This window comes from Bos mutus, chromosome 13 (genome assembly GCF_027580195.1).
Source record: "Bos mutus isolate GX-2022 chromosome 13, NWIPB_WYAK_1.1, whole genome shotgun sequence".
NCBI classification, from domain to species: Eukaryota; Metazoa; Chordata; class Mammalia; order Artiodactyla; family Bovidae; genus Bos; species Bos mutus.
This window is the reverse complement of record NC_091629.1, coordinates 55,093,171-55,117,267: the sequence shown is the minus strand read 5'-3', so window position 1 is coordinate 55,117,267 and position 24,097 is coordinate 55,093,171. Positions and strand designations below refer to the sequence as shown.

At 43.1% G+C, this 24,097-nt stretch overlaps 1 protein-coding gene across 7 annotated transcripts in view; it reads left to right on the top strand.

The window, feature by feature from the left end:
• PTPRT (protein tyrosine phosphatase receptor type T) overlaps positions 1-24,097 on the top strand; it is a 1,153,310-nt gene that overhangs the window by 1,039,102 nt on the left and 90,111 nt on the right. For 4 of the 7 annotated variants that reach the window (XM_070381762.1, XM_070381758.1, XM_070381760.1 and 1 more), the window contains one exon: positions 18,420-18,610. In XM_070381762.1, coding sequence (XP_070237863.1) covers positions 18,420-18,610 — 191 coding nt within the window. The remainder of the gene's footprint in view (positions 1-18,419; positions 18,611-24,097) is intronic. The other 3 variants (XM_070381763.1, XM_070381761.1, XM_070381757.1) reach the window with 1 other exon arrangement.

Here is a 24,097-nt window from a genome sequence, read left to right as displayed (position 1 = left end):
GTGCCTGAAAATACTTGGACATGTTTGATTTTTGAAATTAGTATCCTTATTCAGTTAATGTCTCATTGGGCCAGTTCAGTTTTTCCAAGGTGAACACCCCTTTCATCTTCAGGGTCTTTGATCTGAGTTGACTGAAATTCCCTCTGATCTATAGATGTGACAGAGGATCAGAAAGTAAGCGAGTCCTTCCACACTAGCAGAGTCACTTCTGCTTCTGCTACAGTGAAGACGCGTGTGGTCCTCCAGTGAGTGTTCAGCCAGCTGTGCTCTAGCAAATGCATGTACTTGTAAAGCTGGTCCCTGGGCACTCTTATTAATAACCGTTCTTTCACTGTCCCCGCACTCTCCTTGCAAATTGACCCTTCAGCAGAGGTTTACCTAGTAATTCAATATTGTTAATATGCTTTACTTATAAAATAGCTACTTGCCAAGCCTGTTCTGCAATGTAAAAATAAAAGTCTCACCATGCCACTGTCCATCTAAAAATCTACCATTGGCTCCCTCTTGCTCTCAAAATGTAGTTAAAATGCATCTCATCGCTGATGCTAAAGCTGAAACTTCAATACTTTGGCCACTCTGATGCAAAGAACTGACTCATTGGAAAAGACCCTGATGCTGGGAAAGATTGAGGGCAGGAGGAGAAGGGGATGATAGAGGATGAGATAGTTGGATGACATCACCAACTCAATGGACATGAGTTTGATCAAGCTCCTGGGAGCTGGTGATGGACAGGGAAGTCTGGCGTGTTGCTATCTATGGGGTTGCAAAGAGTCAGACACAACTGAGCAGCTGAACTGATGGCCTGTAAGAATCAGAATGATCTGATTCCTGTCTACATCTTTGGTCTTATCTCTCACTTCTCTTGACTCCTCAATATAGTTCAGTCTTATTGGCTTTCCTTCTATTCTTGGGAAACACTAAGTATTTTCTCAACAGCATGGCTTCCACAATTCCATTCCCCCTCCTACAACATTCTTTCTATCATTCATTGTTTACTCTTATTGATAATTTAGATGATTCTCTGCCATCTTTTTGGAGAAGGCGATGGCACCCCACTCCAGTACCCTTGCCTGGAAAATCCTATGGATGGAGGAGCCTGGTAGGCTGCAGTCCATGGGGTCGCTAAGAGTCGGACACAACTGAGCGACTTCACTTTCACTTTTCACTTTCATGCATTGGGGAAGGAAATGGCAACCCACTCCAGTGTTCTTGCCTGGAGAATCCCAGGGACGGGGGAGCCTGGTGGGCTGCCGTCTATGGCGTCGCACAGAGTTGGACACGACTGAAGTGACTTAGCAGCTGCCATCTTTTAGAGGGCTCCCCAATCTCTAAACAATGACCATTTTTTCTAGTCCCCCTTATTACAAGTGTGATGCATTCAAATATTTATTTAAGAGGTTTTGTTGTTTGATTCTTTGCTAATTTGTAAGCTCCAGACTACAGAGACTACTTCTGTATTGGCTAGCACTGTAACCCTGGAGACTAGCATTAGGAGCCTGATATATGGCAGATGCTTGATGAGTATTTGTTGAATAATCATTATGTTAATTTTGTGATCAAGATGGATCACAACAATTCGCTTTTAACTATGCTGTATTCAACTGGCTATTCTTGTCCATTGCATGAAAAACGAGGTCCTGCAGGCATGGAGATGACTAAGGTTGCTCTTACGGTTTGATTCCATGGTAGAGGTGGGGAGATGGGAGGAGACCATTGCACTAGTCTGGGAGAGGTGGATGGGGTGCTCTTTGCAACTCTATTTCTTAGGAAGTCCTGATCCTAGTATCTTTGTCCTCATGATTTGTGTGTGTGTGTGTGTGTGTGTTTTAATTTACTTATTTTTAATTGGAGATGATTGCTTTGTCATTTTATGTTGGTTTCTGCCTTACATCAACATGAATCCACCATAGAGGGAGGGGACATACAGATACCTCGTATCTTCATCATCAATTCTAAAGACCTCATCCCCAGTAATGGCATCCTTGGATTCCGTCATCCAGTGGAGGCCTGGGAGACAGAAGGAACATTCTTCAGAACTGCTCTGTGGCTCCTGCTACCCCTACCCCTGTGACCTCTCCTGTCTCCTCCAGAGGCCTCTGTGCTTCTAACTTTTTTTTTTCCTCCTTCACCTCTTTTCCCAGTCACTGCTTATTCACTTATGGATATTCCCAATATCTGGGAAAATCTAAAAAGTCAATTTACTCTTATATTTAAGGAATGTGCCTCATTGTCTTTAAAGAAGAAAGCAGAAGAAACTAACATTTATTTGGTCCTAACTGTGTACCCGGGGCTATGCAGGATGTTGTGATATGTTATATCTTTTGATTCTGACAATATCTGAACTGACAGTTATTATTGGCAGCAGGCTTCTTTGACAACTATAGAGACTGGGGTTTAGAGATATTAAAGTGTAACTTGTTCAAGGTCACATATGTAGTAAGAATCAGGGATTCAAACCTAATATTTCTTTTACATATGATTCAACTACTATACGGTACTCCCTCCCAAATACTGTGAGATAACGCAGACACTTCTGAGGCCACTGGGGAGATGGCATGTTCTGATGACGTCTTTAGCATTGCTCTCTTCAGTGGCTAGAACATAGTGAGAACCCTCCTGCACGCGTTCATTCAACACTGTTTGCTGAGCGCCACATACACTGTTTGTATGTGCTAGATACATTTCAGGCTCTCATACCCCATCAGTGAATGAAGTGGGGAAGAGTTCCTTGTCCTCATAAAGCTAGCAAGATATTGGTGGTAGGGAGTAGAAAAAGAGAGACAAGAAGTATAGAATGGACAGTAAAAAGATAAGTGAATTTTATGGCATTGTAGAAACTGACAAGTGCTATGAAAAAAAGATGGAATAAGATAAGTGGTGTTTGGAGTTATAAGCGGAGAGCATTGCAGCTTTACAGAAGATCATATTTGATCAAAGACTTGAAGAAGACAGAATGTCAGAAGTGTTCCTATGGGAGGTTCCCAAGGCAAGAGTGTGCCTGTTGTTTTTAAGGAAAAGGAAGACCCTATTCTAGCTGCAAAGGTTCAGAGTTGTTGTTGCTGTTGTTCACTCACTAAGTCGTGTCTGACTCTTTGCAACCCCTTGGACTGCAGCACGCCAGGCTCCACTGTCTCCCGGAGTTTGCTCAAACTCATGTCCATTGGATCAGTGATGCTATTCAGCCCTCTTATCTTCTGTCTACCCCGTCTCCTCCTGCCCTCAATTTTTCCCAGCATTGAGGTCTTTTCCAGTGAGACAGCTCTTCACATCACATAGCCAAAGTACTGGAGCTTCAGCATCAGTCCTGAGTAGTCAAGGTTTATTTCCTTTAGGATTGACTGGTGTGATCTCCTGCAGTTCAAGGGACTCCCAAGACTCTTCTCCAGCACCACAATTGGAAAGCATCAGTTCTTCACCTTCTTTATGGTGCAACTCTCACATCCATATATGACTACTGGAAAAACCATAGCTTTGACTATACGGACCTTTGTCAACAAAGGGTCCAGAGAACAAGGTTTTAATGATGAGCAATCTATACTGTTCTTTGTTGGAGAGAAGTTGGAAGTCCAAGCTAATGGGGCCCACAAAAACCATAGACTTACCTCAATCCAGATCTTTCAGAAGACATCATGGTAAATGAGTTAATCCAACCTGCTTCCAGAGGACTACAAGGATCCTTGTACCTATGAAGCCACTGCTTTCCAAGTCTCTCTGGTGCTGAGTCTGACCTTCATTAGCCCATAAGGTCTGGCATTGAAGCCTTCCTCCACTTTCCCATTCTCACTTCTGCTATGACTCCAGTCTGGCTGTACTGGACTTTGCAGATTCTCTTTTAACCTAGTCACTCATGCTATGACCATGGTGATTTTCCTCCCCTCCCCACCCCAGTCTCATACCTCCACCTCAGTCAGACATATTCACTTGGTCCCTGCTTGGCAAGGAGCCCAGTGTAATGTTGTTAAGGGGGTTAGCTTCACAGTCACTTCTGTCATTGTTTTCTAAAAGCACCATTGCTTTTTCAACTGACCCCACACATGGTGAGCATTTAGTCACCATTTCAAGTCATTTATTTAGCGTGAAAATTTGTTAGACCATTGTTTAGCAAATTCATTGCATTGAACTTTTTACTTAGCAGAATCACTTAATTAGTATTTTATTACTGGAATCGACTGTCAATTATGTGGCTAATTCATTTACTTAGGGAGTGAATGTTTTATCTGGGTAGTGCAATTCAGAGTGCACTGTTAACTCTTTAATGATTAAATATTGTTGTCAGTGGCAATTTATGTTATAAGGAACATTAAATCATTTATTTCCCTTGAAGTATCCAGGTGTTGGAGAAATGTGTAGAGAGAATAGTTTAGAACCACTTATGAATTAAAGGACTTTCATTAACTGACTGTTAATGAAAGCTAAATAAAAGTAGCTGGAGAATTTTGATTGGACCCCTTGAAATAAATTGTTATAATATGTATACTTACATGTGTATATTGCTGTAACACATGTAAATGCTCTTGTACTGACATGATTCCTTGGGCTCTCACAAAACCACTGTAGAGTGATGTTGGGGTTTGTATGTGGCAGTCTCTCAAATGACTGCAATGATTCCTGCCTGCTTTCATATATCCTGGTATTATCCCTTCCATTGAACACAGACTGTTTTACTGACTTCTAATGAATAGAATGTAACAAAGTATGGACATGTCACTTTCAAGATTAGGTTATAAAAAGACTGGGGCTTCCTTCTAGCCTAGTCTGCTCGCTTTCTCTCTCTCACTTGCTCTGTGGGAAATCAGCTGCCAGGTTGTGAGTTGCCCTACGGAGAGACCCACTGGGCATGGAACTGAGGACCTTACTCCAGTAACCCATGAGAAAGTGAATCTGCTTGCAACCACATGGGTGAACTTGAAATCAGATTCTTCCCCTCAGATGAGTCTTCAGATGCAACCATAGTCACACCAGGCAGCTGGAATACAGCTTCATCAAAGACCTAGAGCCAGAGGTACCCATGAAATCTGCACTCAGATTTCTGACCGACAGAAACTATGAGTAGGTGTTTGTTGTTTTAAGTTGCTGAGTTTGGGAGTGGTTTGTAATGTAGTGATAATTAATAGCTTCCCAGGTGGCTCAGTGGTAAAGAATCTACCTGCTAATGCAGGAGATGCAGGTTCACTCCCTGGGTTGGGAAGATCCCCTGGAGAAGGAAATAGCAACCCGTTCCAGTATTCTTGCCTGAAAAATCTCATGGACACAGGAGCCTGGCGGGCTACAGTCCACAGGGTCTCAAAGAGTCGAACACAGATAAATGACTGGGTACACATGCATAATAGATAATTATTACATGACTTAACATGTGAGATGTTATAAGAATTTACCAAAAACTTTTTGGTTCATAAGTAGTAGAGCCAGGATTTAGCCTTGGTTCTTCTGATGTATTTCTATAGGAACTGTGGTTAAGACCTCTCACTGCACCTGTCAGGAGTCCTTAAAGCTTTGACATCTAATGAGCGCTGCTACTCCAAGGCAGTTTCTCTATAACAGTGATTCCCTTGTGACCTGCACACTGTTATTCCCATGAGAAGAAGCCACTAGAATTCTGGAGAAGCTTGTGAGCAGCAAGCTCGTAGGACTGATCTTCTTTACTATGTTTTAATCAGGAATTGAGTCAAAATTTCCCTTTGTAACATCAGTCACTGCCCAACCTGCATTAAATGATTGCATATGCAGTTCCCAAACATGACTGGTCCCAAACTAAAGCTACTAAATCCTTGGGTCTAAAGAAGAAGTCTGTATTTAACATGTTTCCTGAGTGACTCTTAGGTAACATCAAGATTTGAGATCCCCTACATATCACAAAATAGATTCCCATTCCAGTGAGCAGATTGTATAATTCAACTGAGCATCTGCCATGCTAACCTTTGATGTACACACTCAGCTTTATTCTTATGAGAATGTTAAGTATCTGTCCTTCCCAGAGTAAAGGCCATCAGCTTTGGTTGCTTGAATGTTTTTGTCTAGTTGGTTTTGAACAACACTAAGCTGTACTACTTCATTCGTTCACTAAAAGCAGAAAGGACAGTGCTTGCTTTTTTGAGTAACTCTAGGACCATTAATGAACCAATTATATTTCTTAACTGGAAGTTCCCTTAGAAACCATCTAATCTCTCACTACTCAAAGCACAGATCCATGAACCAACAGCATCACCATCACTGGGGAGCTTGTTACAAGTGCAGTTCTTGGATCACTGAATTAGAATATGCATTCTTTACTCTCTGGCGTGTATATTAAAATCTGGGAAGCAGTGGTCTAATTTAACGGCATAATTTTAAAGCTAAGATCCAGAAAGGTGAAAGTCATTATGCAAGACAATTTAGTGGCAAAACCAGGATGGTCAGTCTTGCAACTCCACAACTGTGCTGCTGCCCCTCTATTTGTGTTCAGTTGTCTCTGTACCTTATTATATCCACACACACTGCTTAAGGATCCAGGGGCATGGTTTGAAATGGAGAAATCGGGCACCTTTCCACCCAGGATAATGGCAAACTTGTTTCAAACAGCTGTTGCACATGTAAATTTCCTCTCCCAGACAAGTTTAGTCATTTCATTTTCTCTTTGTTATACGTCAACAAAAGACAGAGTCACCTGTCAGGCTGAAGATTGTAAAACCTGACAAAATTGAGTTTTTCTAGTTTGGCTAAGTATTACTCAGCAAGTATTTTGCATACCTTTGTCTTATGATGATTTTGATGAATGAAAGAGAGGAAATAAGACAAGCCGATGTTTTCAGTGTGATGCATTATTTACCTTTTTTTCCTCCATCAAACACCTTCCTGTGAAGATGAGGGTCTTGGAATGCAAGGAAAGATACAGAACACAAAATGTTCAGCTGTTTAGTGTGAGCACAACTCTCGAGCTAGAGAGAAACACCATCGTGTCCCACCCAAGCTGGAGTCACAGCAATGCTGCAGCCTTCAGCCTTAGATAAACTCACCCTTCCCCTACACAGTCTGTCATCCCCCCTGTATGAACCTCTCTCAATAGCCACTGCAAAATCCCTCTTTCCTGCTTGCAATAGTATCAAAACCATACAATTTACTTTTCTTTATTATTTCTGCTTCAAGTAACTTACTAAGCAGGACATGTTCTATGTTCTTCGGAATATTCTATCTATTATATATTGACATGACCAACCATATACAGAACTTTCTGCTGATGGTATTAAATAACCTCACAATGGTGATAATCTTTCAACATTGAGGAAACGCACATTTCCTTCTTAACATACTTCGTTCTCTTCTGCTAAGTGTACACTTCACAGGAAGCCATTCCTTATCAGCCAAATGTGTACCATGCTGTATCATCTGTTTACAAAGGTTTTTTAGGCACATATACCAAAACTTAAGTGCCTCTGAAAGTAAAAGTGGATGGTGAATATGCAGTGATTAAACACTGGACTTGAGCTTCCCTGGTAAGCTCAGCTGGTAAAGAATCCACTTGCAATGCAGGAAACCCTGGTTAAATTCCTGAGTCAGGAAGATCCACTGAAGAAGAGATAGGCTACCCACTCCAGTATTCTTGGGCTTCCCTGGTGGCTCAACTGGTAAAGAATCCACTCGCAATGCAGGAGACCTGGGTTCAGTCCCTGGGTTGGGAAGATTCCAATTACCACTCCAGTATTCTGGTCTGGAGAATGTCATGGACTATTATAGTCCATGGGGTCACAGAGTCGGACATGACTGAGCAACTTTCTCTTTAGGTATGATGGAAAAAGAGTTTGTGTTTCCAATGAGCTGAAACACATTAAAAGTCCAGAGTGACATCCTTTCTCCTTTGTGGTTCGGCAGGACATTTGCAAGACCCCACACAGCCCCACGGCGGTGTTCCTCTCATATCCTAGTTTGCTCACTGAGCAGTTAAGACCAAAAAGCATCTTCTTGTTGCTACAGGTCTTGTGCTTCTGGCACAGCAAGTAATCTGCATTTTTGTTTGAATTAAGTTAATAAAACCTACTCTGTGAACCCTGGCTGATATCAGCACTTTTGCTGTTTTGACGTTTTCACACTGATTTTCATGCAATTGTGACAAAATGGGGGGAAAAAAAGAATGACTTTCATAGTTTCTTTTTAATAGTGAAATCCTTTCTTCAAACACAACCATACCTAGAAATAAGTTTTATAAAACAGATTAAAAAAAAAAATTTCCCTCTGACTGGAGCAGAGGTGAGGGGACACTCATGTGTTTGCTGAGTCTTGCTCACGTGCATACACACATACACACACGCGCACATGTGCACACACGTACAAAACCCCTCCTAAGGGTCCAGTTCACTCCTGACCCACAGGAGAGACTCTAAACAGAGGTCTCCCTTCCTAACTCTGGCTCAGCTCTTAGGTCCCTAAGCCACAGACTAATAATTCACTTATTCTTTCCCCAGAGACCACATGGGTGAACCTTTTCATTCTATGATTTACCCAAAGTAAAAATAATGATCCCCGCCACTGGTCACTTGAACAGCTAAAGACTGATTGTTGTCGTTTTTGTTCAGTTGCTAAGTCCTGCCCAACTCTTTACAACCCCATGGGCTGCAGCACGCCAGGCTTCCCTGTCCACCATCTCCTGGAATTTGCTCAAACTCATGTCCATTGAATCAGTGATGCCATCCAACCGTCTCACCCTCTGTCATCCCCTTCTCCTCCTGCCCTCAGTCTTTCCCAGCATCAGGGTCTTTTCCCATGGGTCAGCTCTTGGCATCAAGTGGTCAAAGTTTTGGAGCTTAGCTTCAGCAGCAGTCATAAGAACAAGGCTAGTACTTGAATGGCTCTGCCTAAAATCAAGCAGTGCACAGAGTGCATGACCATGCATGGAAACCCTGTGGACCCCTGGACTGGAGGAGCATCAGGAAAGATGGAGCCCCAGCTTGTGGGGCTCTCATAGATCACAGGGTATCACCGAGAGACACTTTGCTGCAACGGTCACCCTGCGTCCAGGAGTCAGCCCTCAGCCTAGAGACGAGAGAAACTCAGAGGCCAGTGTTTGGTCATGTGAGGGATCCTTGGGCTGGAAGTGCTTCTGCATCTTGGCTCTGCCACCACGGGAATCAATACCTGTGACTAAATTACATTCAACTATAAACATACATGCACAAGTTCATGTAGAATTGGGAAATCTGAGTAAGGTCAGTGGAGTGTATTCATGTCAATGTCCTGATCACGATGCTGCGTGTCAGTTATGTAGGACAGTAACACTGGGGAAAACTGAGTGGGGGGTATAAGGGACCTCACTAAGTTATTTCTTACAACCGCATGTGAAGCTACAGTTATCCCAAAATAAAGCTTTCTGTTAAGAAAAAGCTGGTGCTCTGGTAAAGGACCAGTAGGTAACCTCAGACCCTGGCCAGGCTCATCAGAGTCTTCAGATGTATTGCATGGTTTTCCTAGGCATTTACTCACTTGCCAGACCAAGTGTGTGATAAAAGTGTTCCACCCGTTTCTGATGATTGTAAAGTGGTTTATGTGTGTCGTTTTTGCTTAATCATTTTTGGCAGAGGCTTGTCTAATTTTCGGTGTTTTCAAAGGAAAGAGCCACTTTTTATATTTCTTCAGCTTCTCTGTTGTGTCCTTAACTTCCATTATGTCCCATTAACATCTGTTCTTATATTTATTTACTTACTACTTTCACTAACTGTATTTTTCATCTCTAGAAGTTAGATTTGTATTGTGCAAAGCCACCCATCTTTTTCCCATGATGTGTTGCCTTAAGCTGTGGTTCATGATCCTTCCATTTTCTCCTTAGTCAGTCTAAGTGTATTTATTTTATTGTCTCTTAGGCAGTTTTATTATTTTCAATTCTTGGTAGGCATATCTCTTTGTGTATCATGTCTGCTGACTTTCTCTCGTGGGGATAAGCTTCCTCACACGGCTTGTCATTCTTTGTATTTTATTTTTCCACTTTGAATTCATCTTTAGTGGAGGCTATTTTGTTCTGTGGGAATTAACATGTCTTGGATTGTGAAAACAGTCCTATAGGGTGGTTCTCATTTGCTTTTCAGGACAGGAAGATTTTCTGTGATATTGCAAGATTTTGTATGCTGACTGCTAGATTGGCAGTTGCTGTCTCACACACAGAGAACAGATGTGGGACTAGACACTGGTGTGATTGGGTCCAGAGCTTCCTTTGTATGTTGTCTCTATCTGAAAGCTGTACACCCTTCTTTTTATTGTTTGGTTTTTATTTTGTATTGGCATATAGCTTATTAACAGTATTGTAATAGTTTCAGGTAAACAGCAAAGTAACTCAGCCATACATATACGGGTATCCATTCTCCCACAAACTCCCCTCCCATCCAGACTGCCACGTAACATTGAGCAAAGCTCCCTGGTATATACGCTTCCTTTTATTCTACTAATTGAAACCTTTAACTTAAGGGTGTTCACACACACACACGCACAATTGACACAGATATGCAAACACGTGCTTAAAATTAGATCCTTCACTTAAGAACAAGATTAAAATAGTATATATTGGCTGTCCACTGCAAAAGGTAAAGAAGTTAATATATATACGTTTTCTAGTGATTCATCAGTCACCATTTCCTGGTTTTCCTTAGTAACATTTCAGAAGTTAATCCAGTATTTTTAGTTTAGCTGTTTTTACATCGTTTCTCTTTAAGAATTCTTTTTTACAGTTCATTCTGTTTCAACTCACATTTATTTTGGTTTTCATACTCATATCTCTGTTTAACTGATTTTGTTGTATAACAAATTGGTTCTTTTATAACATGTTTGCCTCCAATCTTATGCGTTTTTTATTTTATTTTTTTAACTAAAAGATTTTTTTCCCCTTACCTCCCCACACCTCTAGAAAAGAATCAGAGCCAGTATAATTCCTGAGTCTTTGTGCATCAGGGAACATCTTTCTGTAGCCTCATAAATGAAAAACAACTTTATCAGTGTATGATTTTGGAGTCACAGCATTTTTCCCTCAACAATTTTATTCCAGTGATTTTGGGCATTTAAATTTAGGCAACAAAAAATATGGTTAGCATTTTTTTCTTTTTCTTTATAGATAGCCTTTTCTTCCAGCCTAGATGTTTATCTGCATTTTTGCGCATCAATAATGTTTAATAATATTATCAGGAGATTTGTTCTATTTTTAAGTAGTACAATGGAGAGCTCTTCACATTTGAAAATTTGGGGTTTTTATTCTGCCAAAGAGCTATTTTTACATTGTATCCTTTATTATCACATCTATTTCATGTCTTCTGTTCTCTTCTTTGATAACAGCAATTATCTGTCTTTATGCGTCTGTTTTCTTTTCTCTGAAAATGTCTTTTTGGTGTCTTCACACATGAACACACATGAGCAGATGATAGATACCAGGAAAATAGGAGTCTTGCTGTTCTCATTCCCTTGTATATTCACTGCAAAGTTCTCTAATTCTTCCCAGTGTCTGCCTGTTGCTTATTCTCAATACAGATTCCAGTGTCCTTTCTGGTTTTGTTAATACGTTTTGGTTTCATCTTTCTTTGCCTTGCTCGATCCATATTTTGAAACATCTGTCCTCATAGTTAATCTTTTACTACCTTTATTGTTCCATGTTTTCTTGAATTCCATACCAACTCAAATGCCTTTCTATTTTCTATTGTGTAAGTTACAGAAAAAAACCAAACGGGCTTAAACAGTAGGTTAATGTACTATCTTACAAAAGAGGAAGTCAGGACTTAGAGGAGGTTCCATGGCTTGGTGGAATGATATGAACAAGAATGTCATTAAGGCTCCAATTCCTTTCAAGTTCTCCACTTTGCCATCTCATATTGACACTGTCCTCAGCCTGGATCCCCTCTAGGAGGTAAGATTGCTTTAGCAGTTCCAAGCATCAAGCCCACACATGGTAGTATCCAGTAGGAGATGAAGTTGCTGGAGTATCCTTCTTAGAAGCAAGGAAATCTTCCCTAGAAGAAAGTAGAATTCCCCTAATAAAACATCCCTCCTAGCTCACTGAAAATGTTCGAGAGTCGGCAGAGATGATAGAAACACCCAAATGGCTTGAGGAAATCAGGATTTGCCCCTAGGTCTTGGAATAGGGCCATCCTCCTCTGAGTCACATGGAAAATGTGTGGGCACCCGAGCTTATTTGGGAGTTCTGCCAGAAAGGAAGAGTTTGGGGGATGACTGTTGAGTCAGTAGTCACCACAGAGTACTCTTTTCTCTTGAAAACGTTATTTTTCTCAGCATCCAGAGTGTTATTTTTCTTCTTTTTCACATCGTGGGTTTTTCTAAGACTCCGTGCTGTTTTGTTTCTGTTTTCTTAACTCTGAAGGAGAAGCGGTCTCTCCAGGACCGGTGTTTGCAAATAAGCAGAGATGGCAGGTTCTTACTGTCGCTTTTGCTGTTCAGCCGATCGGAATCCTCTTCTTGTGGCTGAAGCGGAATAAGTAATGCATGTCCACAGTTCCCTCTTCTGTGTGATGTGTCTTCCACCATCCTTCCATCTCATGAGAGCTATGGAAGAAGAAATTCATCCTCTCCCCACAAAGAGAAAGATTGATTTCTTTAAGCAAAGGAATCCAGAAGCACGTTCCCATGACTCTTCCCATGACAGCTTTTTTTTTTTTTTTTTAATACTGAACTTGCATTCCGGGGTACAGAGGTGTTTATCTACCCTCTTTTGTCTGTATTTTTTTTTTTTTTTTTGGCTGTGCCAGGTCTTAAGCCATGCGGGATGTTAGCTCCCCAACCAGGGATCAATCCTGCATCCCTGCCATTGCAAGGCAGATTCTTAACCACTGAACCATCAGGGAAGTCCCACCTTCTTTTGTCTTTGCCAATAAAAGGGACTGAGGAAGAGGAAGGACTTAGAGATGCATGATCCCTGTATTGGCTTACTAGATTCTCTGAGCCCAGGAAACAAAATGGGAAAAGATGAAACGTTTCTGTCCTTTGAGCCAATGTTACCTCAATAACAAAGTATAGAAGTGTCAATTGCCAACTATATTATGACCATTTCAGCTCTTTAGAATGTGGCACAGTGAGGTAGCACTGCATTTACTATTAGTTTTATAAGTTCAACCCTGGACAGTTGGTCAGATTTAAGACTGGGAGACAAGGTAATTCTGTCTGCCATTACATTGGGTAAGAACACATTCCCGAGGGAGATATGAGATGGGGGTATGGTGTGAACATAACACTTTCTCAAAGGTCACAAATCTGTGCACACCTATCCTGTTTAGTCACTTGAAGTGAAGTGAATTGAAAGTCTCTAAGTCATGTCCAACTCTTTGCAACCCCATGGACTATAGAGTCCCTGGAATTCTCCAGGCAAGAATACTAGAGTAGGTTGCCATTCCCTTCTTCAGGGGATCTCCCCAACCCAGGGATGGAACCTGGGTCTCCTGCATTGCACGCAGATTCTTTACCAGCTGAGCCACAAAGGAAGCCCCTATCCTAGTTTAAGTCAAAAGTAGCATATTATGCCTATGATTTTATATTTCACTATCATTCATAATGAGATAAAGTAAAACTGATTCAAAGTTGATTTAAAGAAAAATTTTGAAAGCATAACTATGTAGATATGCACTATTCAATGAAGTTGCCCCTGGCCACAGGTGGCTATTTACATTTAAATTAATTGAAATTAAGTTAAAAATTCAGATCTTCAGTCACATTAGCCATATTTGAAGTGCGTGCTAGTCATAGGGGCTTCCTAGGTGGCATGACCAGTGGTGAAGAATCCATCTACCAATGCAGGAAGTGGCTGCCATATTGAATGTGCAGATGTAGAGCACGTCCATCCTTATATGCCATTCCGCTGGACAGTGCTCTGCTAGAGCCGTATGGGTAGGTGCCTTTTGGAGTTCACTCTAGCTCTAAGTCATCTCTCTTTGGAACTTGATTTGACTCTGGATGTCTGTGTATACCCACCCTGCCCAGTACTGCGGCCACTGACCATATGTGTTGTTGAGCACTAGAAATACAGCTGAGTTGAAATGCTTTATAAGATACACTTTGGATTTCAAAGCCTTAGTATGAGTAAAGAATGTCAAATATATCATTAATAATTTTATACCAGTTTTACATTGAAATGTCATTTTGATGCATTGGATTCAACAAAATTTCGTACTGAAATTCATTTCACTTGTTGTTTGTTTTTTTTACCTTATTTAATGTTGCTATAAGGAAAGCAATTTACATACGTGGCCCATGCTGTATTTCCACTGGACCTCTTTACCCTTCTATGTAACTCCAGAATGTTCTCCCTCTCCCTGTATCTTTCTCTAGATCTGCGGTTCCCAGTCCAGGAGCTATAAGCCACATGTGGGATTTTAAATTTAAGTGAATTGAAATTAAGCAAAATGTGAAATACAGTTTGCCCATCACATTAGCCGCATTTCCCATGCACAGTAGTCACATTTGATAAGTGGCTACCATATTGCACAGCAGAGATACAGACTATCTCCGTCACCATGGAAATGGACAGAGCTGATACAGGCTGTACACAGTGACAGCAAAATCCACAGAAACGGATGTGCTGCTTAAAGCTTGAGGAATGTTTCCACGGAGCCTGACTCTGGAGCATGTTACCTACCACCTCCCAGAGCCCATCCCCTCTCACTTTTGTCAGAAGTGTTTACGCACCTTCTCTCCTACAAGTGGCAACTCCTCTTCCTCTGAACACGCTTTCCTCCACCCTCCTGTCTGTACTTGTATCTCACACTGCACTTTGTACAATGTAGGTACTCAGTTCATATTTGTTAGCTGGTTGGAGTGGCTATTCCTAGCAAGTGATTAGAAATATGTAGCTGACATTAGTGGAAGATCTGTAATGACTGGAAGCAGGAGAATAAAAAAGAAAGAGAAGGTCAAAGCCAGGTTCCCAAGGAAGAAGAGACAGGAAAGAGGAAATCAGAGGGAGCGTGGTAACCCGGCAGCTCATACACGTCACCATAAGCCCTCTGCTCGCCATGCAAGTGCCTCATAGGCAGCAGCGAGACTCGTTGAGGTGGTCGGGGGTGGGGAGGGAATTCAAGCCCTAGACAACAGCTATAGAAAAAAGTACAGAAGAAATCCAAAATATTATTATGTGATAAATAAACATGCAAGATCCATAAATGAGAAGTTGAAATGCCATGAAAGGGTCTGATGAGGAGAAAAATGAAAACTGTTCTCTCCCTGGGCCAGCTGGTTCGAGTTACATTTTATGAGCAGCATGTGGATTCCAGCGCCCTTGTTGAATTAGCAACAGAATCACACATTAGTTTTAAGGCTCCCTCTCGAATAGGAACATCATAACGCTTTTTAATTGGGGCTGATAAAAACGTAGCGTTACTTGTAGGTTCCTGAGAGAAGTGAGTTGTGAAATTGGGTTTTCATTAAACCTAATGATGGAAAATTAAGTATAGTGCGTCTGGTGAAATGGGGTGTGATAAAAGGCATCACTTCTGCATTATCAGAGGTTAATAAGGGAATAGGTGAAGTAAGATACATTGGAAAAGGGAGTCCAACTAGTTGAATTAATAAACCTTGAAAGTCCCTTGGTTCCGAGTCTTCACAGCATCATTAGCACCAGCACTGACATTATTACAAATGTTACAGCAATACAAGTTGCTAAATTTCAGACATGTTTATTTTCCATTCCAGCGTTGGTTTTGCTGACACTGAGTTTACAGTCTGTCTAGCAATGTGTTTAGAGGAAAACATCCATATTGGTAGCTGTTTGGTTTTGGAAACACTTGGCATCTCACAAAACTCATCAGGTGCTTGATCCTAAGAAGCCTATCTCTGCCAGGCAGCTGGTCTCCCAGGCCGCTCAGGCCCATGGGTCTCTGAAGATATCTGTCCCCGTATATGATGGTGGCTTAGGTAGGAGACACTCCCAGGGCTCCAGGCGCTGACTCGGATTCATCCTGTCCTGGAAAACCATGAAGTACAGCATCTGGAGAAGCAAACCCAAGTGTTCCTTTCTTCTCCAGCCCCATGGGTGATATTCACCAGAAGGATGCCACATATCCATGGCAGCTGGGATACCAACAAGGCATGTGTGCTAAGGCACTTCCATCATGTCCGACTCTTTGTGACCCTGTGGACTATAGCCCGCCAAACTCCTCTGTCCATCGGGATTCTCCAGGCCAGAATCCTGGAGTGGGTTGCCATGCCCTCCTCCAGGGGATCTTCCCAACCCAGGGATTGAACTCACATCTCTTATGTCTCCTGCATTGACAGCCTGATTCTTTATCACTGAGCTACAAGACATAATGTGTCTTTAAAAAGAAGGCATCTTCTTAAAATCCTTCCTACTGGCTTGAAGGTTCGTAGACATTCACACCTCTCTAGGCCTACCTCACACCATCTCTTACAACTTTGCCCCCATCACCTCGCCACCCTCCACTTCTGCTCCATCCCAGCCTCCTTGCTCTTACATAGATGTGCTTGGCTTTTCCCACTTCTCTTCTCGTGCTTCCACTGGGTCTCCTTGTCTGTCCACCTTACAGGGGTTCCAAACCCCTGGGCCACAGATTGGTACCAGTTCATGGCCTGTTAGGACCTGGGCTGTACAGCAGGGGTGAGCAGCCATCGAGTGAATGAAGCTTCCTCTCTATTTACAGCCGCTCCCCATCACTCTCATTACCACCTGAGCTCCACCTCCTGTCAGATCAGCTGGGCCATAATAAATGTAATGCAATTGAATCAGCCCAAATCCATCTTCTACCCTGGATCCGTGGAAAATTTGTCTTCCACAAAACTAGTCTCTCGTGCCAAAGAGCTTGGGGACCGCTGCACTAGACTGTCAAGGGTGAAACCTGTCTTCCGAGCATTTCCAGTGCCTGCCAGAGTCCCTGGCACAGGGTGAAGTCTCAGTAAACCTTAAGTCCCAATCACAAGGGTGTGATGGAGAAGGGACACAGTGCCCACATTTGCCAGCTCTGTGTTGAAGCAGTGCCAGTGCAGATGAGTTACCTATGACCTCACATCAGAGGAGAAAAATAAGCTGTATTTTCCTCATGCTTGCCAGGAAACATGTGCTTACATCTCACCTTCTTACGTCATGTGCTTACATTTACATCTTCCTGGTGCATAAACCTGTAAGTTCTAGATCTTTCTGTTGGCGATCATTTCCTTACAAGGAACAGCTTTGCTCACGGCAACGCATAGGAGGAAAGTTCACTTTTACAGAATCAGTGTTTGATGGATTATTGTGACATCGAGACAAACTGAAAGATATTCTGAAAAGACAGGTTGCAGAAAATGAGGAAATACATGCTAAACCTCCCAGGAAATGAGTGTGGCATAGACCTCGTGGGGTCTGCCTTGGTGCCTTGCAGTGTCTGAAAACATCTGGGTGAGACACATTAAATCTGGCAGTCCTCATCATGCACATCACAAACACAGTGGTCTGGGGCATAGACTGTCCACGTCTCTGGGAGGAGAGACCAAGCCTGAATGGTTCTGGATGAGATGCACTGGCCCTAGAAGATTGACGGTGTGTGGCTGGCAGGGAGTTCAGAGGGTAAGAATGTGGTTTTACTGGTACAAGGGGAGCAGAAGAATTCAAATTCCACCCTCAACAGGCATCAGTTTTGAGGGTGGCCCAACTAATACCGGGCAGTGAACTCAATTCAGTGTGTCTAAAGATTGTTAGCAGGGGAGATTATAGATCTTATGCCAAGGAGAGGTGATGGAGGAGATCAGGTATACAGCCCGGGCCTGGGAGAAGTAGCTGAAGGAGGAGGTTCAGGCCTCTCTACTGGTGAGGTAGGTACAGCACCACTCCTGGATTAAGAGTGTTACTTGCTGGGGAAATCAGACAGTAGGCAGAAAATGATCACACTGCAGATGCCATAGCTGGAGAGAGCAGCTGAGAGGGTGAGGGTCCCTGCTTTTTACTGTGGATCCAAGACTGGCTCCAGTGCCTCCCAGGTTACAACCTGAAGGAAACAAACTGGTAGAGAAACCAGGTCGCAAGGATACAGTCAAATGGACCAGAAGCAGACAAGTAGCTCTGATCTCCAGGGACCACCAGGACATTCCAGGCAGGCTGCAGGAGGGTGCTCCCAGTATCCAGCCTGCCGGCTTCTCACTGGTTCTGGACTGGCCTGGATTGGCCACGACCACCCTGACAAGTCTGGAGGACGGACAGAGCTGACAGCCAGCCCAGAAGCTTGGCTTTACTCCCTAAAGATGCACCCTTGAAGTAGAAACAGACCGCAGGTTATTGTGTCACTGGTTGGTTGGTTGTTTATTTTCTTAAACCCGCCACTACAGCCAGGCCAGGGAAACCACCATCTCTGTTCTTTCTGAAGTTCCCTGATCAGCCGTCCTGAGTTAGCTCCCTTGGTCCTCCCCATGTCAAGCTGGGGGAGGGACAGAGGACAGAGGACAAAGCTCCTATAGGTGATGGCCTGTTCTGCTCCTTCTCTTTGAAGCAGATGGCAGCCGCGGGGAGCTGGCGCAGCCCACCCTCACAATCCAGACTCACCCCTACCGAGCCTGCGACCCTGTGGAGATGAGCTATCCCCGGGACCAGTTCCAGCCCGCCATCCGGGTGGCTGACCTGCTCCAGCACATCACGCAGATGAAGAGGGGCCAGGGCTACGGGTTCAAGGAGGAGTATGAGGTAAGAGACCACCCTGCAGGAAACTCCCTGGTGGGCGCAGAGGCCTCCTGGATGCTGGTCTCGCTACTCAAAGTATGGTCCCTGGTCCAGCAGCATCAGCAGTCCCGGCAGCATGTCAGAAATACACTGTCCCAGTTCCCACCCAGATCTGCTACATCAGTTTGGAGTCACATCTTCCTTCAATAGGAAGAGAGAATGGCTTGAGCCCCCATCCTACACATTGAAGAAAAACCAGGAGATGTCCCCTGCCTTCCAGTGATTTCTAGGAGGTCTGCTTGCTCCTGGTCGCCTCTTGCCTCATGGCCATGCTGCTGTTGTGTTTTCAGCACCCCCCCAGTCAATATCTCATCTGGTGACCGCCATCCCCCCTTTCTCTGTACCTCCTCTGCATCCTTGCCTTGGACATCCCTTACCTTGTTCCCCAGCCTGTCCCTATTGCCAGGGACTTGTGAGTAGCAGTTGTTACTGAGGTTTGTGAAATCACAGGATTGCAGTACAGGAAGCACCTGAATGCAAGTCCTTCTGAGGTTCTGGTCACCTGACAGGTCTCTATCCACTTCCTTCCCCAAAGTTCTTTTTAGTGTCCTCAAAATTTCCTTTTTTTCCTCCTGCTTTTTTTCTAGCAGCCAAAAGAGAACTCCCACACTCCCTTTACTTTTTTTATGTGGAACAATTTAGCTTTCTTTATCTCACTCCTTTTGTTTCACTCCTTGCCCATTAGGCCTCACCTTTTGCAAACAAAAAATCGAATGAAAAAAGGAGAAACTCATTAAGATGTTTTCTTGCCCTAAAGAGCATCTCATTCCCCTGGAGGAATTTTGCACCCTTCCTGTGCCAGTCAGAATACAGCTGCAAGCAACTTTGGAAAGAACATCTCTTTCTTCTCTTTTCCTCTCTCTCCTTCTCCTCCTTCTTTCCCAAAATATCTTTTGAGCATTTACTGTGTGCCAAGCTCTGGGTTATTTGCACTAGGTTTTCTTGTGGTGGTGGTGTGTTTTTTCTGTTTCACATGCAGCATGTGGCCCAAATATGCTAGGTTCAGTTCAGTGTGTGCAGTGAAAATGCGTTGACTCAGATGCTACGCATTTGCAATTCTTGGTACTGAGGACTAAGTTTAACTCTCAGACTGTATTCTGAGAAAGAGCTTACACAGCAGTATTTCAGAAGCTGTGTGAGGTCATGAAATTGTGCCAGACTATGGGGGAGGGGTCCAGATTCCAATGCAACAAACTGCACGGCCTCTGGTTTTGCAATCTGACTTTTAAAAGTCTTTATTAGTTGAATGAAGAGTTTGGATACGATGATTACTAAGAGCCTGTCTGGTCCTAAAACTTTATGAGAGTGTAAAACATGGTAGCAAGGGGAACGTTTGACACATTTATGAGAACAAAAACGTTTATGTCAATGAATGTAAGTAATTACCAGCTCAGGAGAGCTAGCAGTTAATTTCAAATATGGTCTAAGTGAAACAGCATTCTTCACATATTCAATCTATAAATTTTGGGAGGATATTGGGTAAGAATTGCAGGAGATAGTCCCATCACCTCGCCTCCCTGGGCCTTATGTCCTAGGAGGTTGCTTGAATGATCTTGGTCTCAGGGGGCTGTGGGGTACAGCAGCTGGAAGCAGGACCTCAGTCCTTGTCTGCTTTGAAAAAAGAGTTCAGCAAAGAGACAAAGATTGTGAAGCAGGTAAAGCGTTTATTAGAAGTGACATACATGTGGAAGAATCCACAGGTGGATTCAGAGTTTTTCGCCCAATAGGAGTGGCTTAGCTCTCTTATATGGGGGAATTTTCCAGGTCCTGTCAGCCAGTCATCTTGCTCATGTCCATATTTGGTCTAACTCAGGGCCCTCTCCAATGTGCATGCACATCTTTCAGCCAAGATGAATTTTCTAGTGTGAGGGTTGAATTTTCTAGTGTGAGGGTTTCTGGGAGGTTGGCAGGACATATTATGGGCTGGCACCCCCCTCCTTCCTCTGACCCCTGAGTATCTTTTCTGCTCACATGTGGTCTGGGATGTCTCCTTGACCACAAGAACAAGAAAAAATGTGATCAGCTTATCTTTTATTCAAGCAGGGCTCTGTTGTTACCTCTTGTTCTGAAGTGTCAGGGGGAGACTGTTTGGAGCTGCTCAGCCTGGGGCCCGTCTATCTCCTGCCTCAATCCCGAGCCCTGAACTCGTGTGTGATGGGGGGAGGGGGACACACGTATGCGCTTGCACTCACTTGTGTAGATCTGTCTGCTGAGTGAATGTCAGGAGAGGGTGTGTTGTTTATAAAGCTATAGTCAATATCCTGAAGGTTGAATAAGTCATCAGTCATAATTTTTGTTTTAAATTTTCAAATAGCATTAAGGGATCGATCTGTGTGACTTATCTGAAAGGGGGCCAAGTAGTCAAAGCCTGAGAAACACTGTTCTAAGAACTTGCAATCTAAAATTTGAAAACAGAAATACAAATATATTTGACAATTTTGGTGCATTGACACCCAGAATGATGTCACTTTTAAAAGCATCCATCCCTGTGTGGTGGAATTTGGGTTGATATTTTTTTTCTTGGTGTGTGTGTTTGTGCTTTTTTATATTTTCCAAACTTTCTAGCATGGAAATTAACTGCTTTTATAGTGAAAGAGAAAACAATCCATGTTGTTCCATCATTTGGACTTCAACCAGAAATAGCATTAAGTAGACTAGACTTGCCCTCAATCGTTTCAAATTATATTAATCAGTTAGCTTGAATGCTTAGCTTCTAGTTAACAGTATTTCCTGATTAACTGGAGGTTAATTGGAAAACATTACTTAATAGGAATCTTTCCACAGCGTCTTTCCACTAACGGAGACTGTAGCTGGATGTTGTTTTGATCGTCAAGGCTCCTGTGATGTCTGGAAGCTGCAGACTGAGCAAAGCATCACACATCTACCTGAAGGCCATTTCCTGTTGCAGACAGAAGATCCCCGGGCCTCCAGGCCTACTCTGGAGCCACACACCGTGTGCTCTGTTGCCTGTCACTCCCCTACTCTGCTCAGTTTTTTCATACAAATGAGTGGATTTGACAAATTGACATATAAGAGACCTCTCAGCTGTAGCAAGCTGTGTCTTATAAAATTCAGTTAAATTTTTCTGTCACTTACAAATTTGTTCATTAAATATTTACTGAGTATTTACTATTCCCGAGGACTGTTCTAGATATCTGGGATATGCCAGAGAACAAAAACGGACGAAGATCCTTGTCCTTGTGAAACTTGTGTTCTAGCAGAGGAACCTCAAAATAAACAATAGACTTAATAAGGTTGTTATTTTACAATAACTTATTGTAATGTGTTAGTAAATAATATAGTATGGTAGACAGTAAAAACATACTGTGTTACAAATTACCCCAAATCTTAGTGATGTAAAACAACCAATTTATCATGCATGTTGATTCAGTGAATCAGGAATTTGGACAGGATACAGCAGGGATAGTCTGTCTCTACACTGTGATGTCTGAAGCCTTGACTTGGAAGGCTCTATGGCTTAGGGCTGAAGTGGTCTGGAAGTGTCTTCACTCACATGGCTACCAGCTGATGTAGGCTGTCATCCGGGATCTCAGCTGGGATAGCCAGCTGGAACACCTACACTCAGCCTCTTCAGGTAGCCTGGCTTCTTCACAGCATGCTTGCCTCAAGATCCTTGAACTTCTTCCGTGGTGGTGCAGGGCTCCATTGGTGAGCCTGCTAGCGAACAAAGTGGCAAGTGTGTTACCCCTTGTGACCTACACTTGGACACCACACAGAACATTCTTACCACCTTCTATTGGTTATAAGCAAGCAATAACTGCCTACATTCTACGGAAGACGAATTAGACTCCATCCCTTTTTTTAAAAATGTATGTTATTACTATTTATTTGGCTGCACCAGGTCTTTGTTGCGGCACATGGGGTCTTCCGCTTTCTTTGTGGCATGTGGGGTCTTTTAGTTGCAGCATATGAGCTCTTAGTTTGTAGCACGTGGGATCTTGGTTCCCTGATCAGGGATTAAGCCCAGGCTGCCTGCACTGGGAGTGCAGAATCTTAGCCACTTGGACACTTAGCCACCAGGGAAGTCCCTAGACTCCATCTCTTGTTGAAGGGAGGGGCAGCTGCAAGATTCTAAAAGGTAATACAAAACAGGAGCAATTGGAAAATATAATCTGTGGCTTATACAATCTTCCACAAGTAAGTACCATGGGAAATGAAAGAGTACAAGGAAGGGAGAGGGTATATTCCAGGAACATGAAGTGAAAGAGGTTCCAACCCTAAAGAGACTGAAAGGGCCGTCTTTAATTATGAGATGTGGGCAGAGACTTTGTGAAAAATATCCAGAGTAAGAGTCCAGATCAAGGGAGTAATATATCTGGCATGTACATGGAGGTCATGGAGTAAGCAGAGTATGCGTGGAGAAAAAGTAATAGAAGGTGTAGTTGGAAAAATAAAAGGAGCCTGACCAAATAGTGCCTTATAAGCCATTATAAGGACTTTAGGCTTTTACTCTGAATGGGATAGAAAGCCACTGCAGAGCTTTGAGAAGACAAGTGATAATTTCCGGACATTATTTTGAAAGACTGATTCTAGTTACTATTTGAAGAATGGAAACAAAGGAAAGAACGTGTAAAAGTAGGGAAACCAGTTGAGAGGCCACTGCAGGAGCTCGGTGACTCACCTGGACTGTGGCAGCAGGGGTGGTGAGAAGTGGTTGCACTATGCATGTATTTTAAGAGCCAACAGACACATTATACATGGCAACTGAGAGAAACAGAGGAGTCGAGGGTAACTCCAGGGCTGTTATCAGAGACACTGGAAGGATGGAGTTGCCACCAGTGGAGATGGGAACCTGCAGGTGGAACAGTGAGGATAAGGAAGGAATGGGGAGTTCCTTTTTGAACTAAGCTGTCCAATAGATATCCTAGTGGAGATGAAGAGTGGGTAGCTGGATGTATGAGATTGGAATTTGGAAAAGAAGCCTGGACTTTGGAGAAAATCTGGGGAATCATTGACATAGAGATGATATGTGGCTGTTCAAAGTCAGTGAATATAGACAGAGATGAGGACCGAGGACTCAGTCTCACAGCATTTCAACTGTAAGATGTTAAAGCACTTTTCCTGGACCAAGCATTATACTGGTCTCCAGGAACTGAGGAGACAAGGTACAGTCTTTGCCTTATGGGGAAAGTGAAAGTTGTTCAGTCATGTCTGACTCTTTGCGACCCCATGGACTATACAAGCCATGGAACTCCCCAGGCCAGAATACTGGAGTGGGTAGCCTTTCCCTTTGCTAGGGGATCTTCCCAACCCAGGGATCGAACCCAGGTCTCCCGCACTGCAGGCAGATTCTTTACCAGCTGAGCCACAAGGGAAGCCCAAGAATACTGGAGTGGGTAGCCTATACCTTCTCCAGCAGATCTTGACCCAGGAATCAAACCAGGGTGTCCTGCATTGCAGGCAGATTCTTTACCAACTGAGCTCATAGAG